This window comes from Aplysia californica, unplaced genomic scaffold (assembly GCF_000002075.1).
Source record: "Aplysia californica isolate F4 #8 unplaced genomic scaffold, AplCal3.0 scaffold00022, whole genome shotgun sequence".
Classification (NCBI taxonomy): domain Eukaryota; kingdom Metazoa; phylum Mollusca; class Gastropoda; order Aplysiida; family Aplysiidae; genus Aplysia; species Aplysia californica.
The window spans coordinates 1,942,574-1,947,736 of NW_004797292.1; the positions used below are offsets into that span (position 1 = coordinate 1,942,574).

At 38.7% G+C, this 5,163-nt stretch overlaps 1 protein-coding gene across 1 annotated transcript in view; it reads right to left on the reverse strand.

The window, feature by feature from the left end:
• LOC101852143 (protein unc-80 homolog) overlaps positions 1-3,093 on the reverse strand; it is a gene marked incomplete in the record, with an annotated part of 118,801 nt that extends 115,708 nt beyond the window's left edge. The window contains 4 exon segments of the mRNA XM_035972391.1: positions 234-443; positions 708-860; positions 2,156-2,204; positions 2,502-3,093. Of these exon segments, the coding sequence (XP_035828284.1) occupies positions 234-443; positions 708-860; positions 2,156-2,204; positions 2,502-2,593 (504 nt within the window).
• Between the last annotated feature and the right edge of the window lie 2,070 nt (positions 3,094-5,163).

Consider the following 5,163-nt stretch of genomic DNA (forward strand, 5'->3'; position numbering starts at 1 on the left):
AGAGAGAGAGAGAGAGAGAGAGAGAATGAGAGAGAGAGAATGAGAGAGAGAGAGAGAGAGAAATAAAGAAACAGGAAGAGAAACAGAGAAAGAGAGAGATATATAGATGAAGAAAAACAGAAAGAAATATGTACTCTACCAAGTACTATTAATGCTGTGTCTTTACTCCCATTTCAGCCACTATAAAAAAAAAATTGTATGAAGATAACACAATATATTATCTGAGAACTCACTTTGAGAAGGTGCACCAGTGGTGCAAAAAGGTACACAAACAGCTGCACAGTGCTCAGGGCGTGCATGTGCGTGGAGGGTCCAGTTCGATCCCGCAATGCCATGAACTCGGCATCGGCATCTTCACACTCTGAGGCCGCGTCTAGAATGATCCAGTGCAACGTGTACAGCAGCTTCGTCTCACTCGGACCAAAACGATTGTCTGGGTTACCCTGGGGATAAAAAAAAAGACAACAGATGCCATTGTAACGAATAAAATATTATTCATGCTGCGGTCACAACTTTCAGATGGGTGGTACTAACTCACCAGTTTTTTATTTAAATAAAATAATTTCAAAATGCATTCACGCCAACTATTACACCAATTATCTTAAAATGTGAAAACAAAGAAACAAAGCAGATCAAAATTAATGAAGAATAGAAACTAATCTACTATTGAAAACCAAAAAAAACCACACAAACACATTTTAACAGACCTGTTTGCAGGCTGCAATAAGGGAGGAGCAGGCATGCATGAGATGTGGGAAGGCCGCTTGTACCACTTTCCATCTGGACACACTCTGGACCGCCTCACACAAACTGGGAGACAGGCCATGCAGAATATTCTGGACCACCACTCTTTCAAATGACTGAAGACAGAGGGGAAAAAAGTTATTACAATACAATTACAACTAACTGTTCAGAAATTGCTTGTTCATACAACTGAAGAATGAGGAAGTGACAGGGCTAGATTAAGCATGTGGGAGGCCTGAGGCCCGCTTGGAAGGGATGTCCCCTATCCAACTCCCCCTATCGCATACACCATAGACTAGTAACCTAAATCCTAATATATGAATAGGACATTTTTAGTTGGGAAATACTAAGCAAGGAATATTCTTCCATTGTTGTAATATGTGATGAATATATAAATAAATCGAACTGAAAATGAAATGAACACAAGTTGTTCTTACCAAATTTATTTACACAGAGTTAATTAAGTTAAAATTATTTAAGTTTTCATGAAAAAATCTTGTAACTAACAAGAAAAGATAGTTCAAATTAGGGAATGGACGCATTTGTAACCATTACAGTCCCAACACTTTTCTCAAATTTTATAGGCGTACAGTTAAGTCGCTGATGATGTCACTGAAGTCCAATTCACACAGTGTATCTGACTTGATGCTCCTATATATATTGGTAGGAGGCCCCCTCTTGGTGGGAGGAGCAGGACCTGCACCCTTAACCCAGCCATGGAAAGGGTGAAAATGGTGAAATGGTAAGGGTTTAACACCCCTATCAACACTATTAGGTTATTTAAGGGGCGGGACCTCCTAGTTTAACGTCCGTCTACAATATGACCGAGCCAAGTTGGAAGTTCATGACGTCCGTCTCCGATATGACCGAGCCAAGTTGGAAGTTCGTGTAAAGTGCCTTTTCCAAGGACACAACATTGGACCGAGATGAGGCTCGAACCCCTGATCCCGTAATCTCATGATTACCACGATTACGAGTCCGGTAGCTTAACCACTTGGATACCGACACCACCCATGGAAAGGGATCCTTCCATACGATTCATTGGTCAGAAATACAACTGAAATAAACAGATCACTGTTACTTAAGGTCTAAAACTGAGAAGAGTTACAGTAGTAGAGAAGGCCTGTTTTTTCATCTCTCCAAATAAATGCAATATATTCGGTTTAGAGTAGTAGTATTTTCAGTCTTCAACCTTTCCAGATATGGGTACAAACTTCTAACTCAAATACATATTAGCATTTCAAAGAGACAACAAAAATTTACCAAAAAAAAGATTATAAACCAGAAATAAAGACAGACTGACACAGGTGGCAAAAACAATTGAGATAATTTCAACATCTGTTCAAGGAATTTTTAACACTAATTTGACCAAAATAGAAGTACTTTTTTAAAATCCCTCTAATGTCCTTACCACACAGGAAGCCTCACATAGTTTTCCTTGCTTCGGTCTAATAAAGGGGCTGTAAAAGAAAAAACCAAAAACAGAATAGATTTAGTTAGGTTAGAAGTGCAATTTTATTAACTCCAATAGTCGTTGAATACAGTGAATGTAGCCTAATTTTTAAAAAGCTCAAAAATCTCTGGAATGAATACTGAACAACCTTACTAATGATCGCCCTTGAGCAGACTTTTTTTCCTATATGGCTTTGAGAGCCATGCATTAGGCTAAATCCTACATTGCATTCATTGTCCATCTGCACCCTATCCTGAAAAATAATAATTGTGACACAAATAAAATTAATAGTACACAGTCCTACCTTGTTTGCCTCCAGAAAAATGTCTGTATGGGCAGAGGGACGGACTGATCTCCATCCAAATCATCTCCTCCTTGTGCTTTCCGTTTCCCCATTGTTTATCTGATGACAAAATAATGAAACCATTTAATAGCACTCAAGGATAAATTCTGACAAAGTAACTTAAAGTTTCCAAATAACTTACATAAAAAAAAATTGTTTAATTCATTCAGGACTAAGCTCTACATGCACAGTGGTCGTTTGCATTAGCTTCTAAATGAGTTAAATAATGATCAAGGAAAAAACCCAGATTAATTATCATGTATCTCTACATTTTATAAAATATAATTTGTGATGGAAATGAAGTTCAAGGCCATTCGGTATTTTCAGTAATACTGTGTATCTCAAAACAATCTTCACATCTTCTTAGAATTACAGGTTATCTTATACTCATATCATACTATGAGTCAATGTAAGTGTGGTACCACAGCATGTTTTAAAAGTCATTCAACCAATGCATTATATAAATATTGAATGTAACTGATTTAACCATATCCGTACGCCCAGGGGTCATTTTGTAGCCCCGGGGTTGTATTCTTCACATTTTAGAATACTTCTAGTGCGAAGATCTCTTTGAAACTTTCAGTATTTCTCAAAAAATCATTTTGACAGACTGCTATGCAGAGCATACGGATTGGACTAACAAGTAAATTTCCTCTTTAGAAAGTGATGGCACATCGAGTTCCCCACATCGTATGCATACGATAGTAAAACATGACGTACGGAGAGGGTTAAAGACGCAATTAATCATGAAGGCCCCCAGATGGGAGGAATGATGGGAGTCAATGAATGACTGAATGATCTTATGATATTTTAGTTTTAAAAGAGGTTGTAAGGCGCTTGCAACTGCACAAGGCCATATGAGCGCCAGAAGATTAGAGGTGTTACAAGAGAAGTAACAAACATAAAAAAGAAGAAGGAGAGATAAAGACGATAGATGTTTGAAAGAAGGAAAGGAGCAAACCACACCAGAACACCCGCCAACCACCCACCATGATGAAATTTAATATGACTGAATATTGTAGAGGATGGAATGAAGGCTACCAGTTCTGTTCTACAGTAGTAAGCCTTGATTGCACTTACAGCTTCACATCACACTTTGCTCACACTAAAAAGGAGAGGATATTTGTACACAAGTATAAACGACAACTGGGATCTATCTTGTTTACAACCTGTCTATTCTTAAGAAGCAGAAGGCCATAAAGACTTTTTATGCGTTTGAGAAATGACGCAGAACAAGATACAAAACTTCATTTGTATCTAGACAATTATAGACCTCTATGTTGTTCAATTAATCATGCACAATGTGGAAAAAAAGGACATGGTTTTTTTGTTACAGTTAGACGGTCAAACACCTCAAGTTCAAGGTGTATTTTCTCAAGTTTCTGATCCTGCTGTACTGTGGAAGCAAGAGGCCCAGTAGCTCCTATTATCTAAAACTAGATTTTTCAGTCTGTCTATAGGCCCTACATGTTGTTCGGTAGCCTACTCCAAAAAAAGGAAGGACTTCCGAAACAAACAACCACCCCAAAAAACACAATAAAGAAGAGACTGTAGGTTGTTTTGGGATAAATTCGGCAATGTGCGTATTATGTTGACATGTTTGCGGTGTGTGAGAAAGTTTGAGCGAGAACTCACTCTTGCGAGAAGCGGGATTACCGCAGCGAGTACCGTGTACCTTTTGCTCAGAAGGTTGTGGTTAGTCAGGTTAGACACCGGCTGGTGATTAATTTTGGCGGACTATGAAATTTCTTGCAAAGGGATTCAGGAGGCAGTCTAAGCATATCTTTGTGACCTAACGTGTGTAGAGGTAAGAACCAGTGATCTTGTTACAGACACCTAATCATAACCCTGACCAAATCCCTAACCCAACCCCTACCCCTGCCCTTGTCTTTAACCCTGTATTCTACTCAAGACTATTTCATGCTTAGCGGTCGCTCGTTACAGAATTCTTCCCCAAAATAATTGGGAACGACTTTTGTAAGGAGTGACAGCCCCAACAACTTAACCCTAACCCTTCTATATCATAGATTAGTAGGCCTGGGCATTATTCGCTTTTCAAAAAACCTAATAACTAGGTACCTGTTTCTCTAAAAATCCGAATAACCGAATAAATGAATCGTTTTTCGCTGGGGTGGGGGGGGGGGCTTATTGTTGGATTTCCCCCACGGGTTCTTCTACTGCCCTTACTTTTCCAAGAAATCACTTTAGCAACCTCCATTTTAAAACAGTTTTTTTCTTTGTTTAAATAATATGCGGTGTCGTGTTTCTGCTCCAACCAACTGATAAACTCCTTTCCAACAAAACTAGATCTACTATCAAAGCTATTTAACATAAAATCTGATTGCAGGAAATGGAATCTAGTAGTCATTTTATTTATAGTCTGAAGTGGCAAACGTGATCTATGAAGATGAAGAGGGGGAAAAAAAATCACTTCTGGAAAATATTCTTTTGAGCACGAAACTGAATTTGGCACTGCTGTTCGTTGTGTATCGTGTAGTAGCGGACTGTCAAAGGGCAGTCTAGATAGGTCATCCCCCTCAGCACCGAGTGAACTAACTCCATTCCATAACGATTCATTAGCCGACTCGGTTTGAAACCGATTCATTAGCTGACTTGGTTTGAA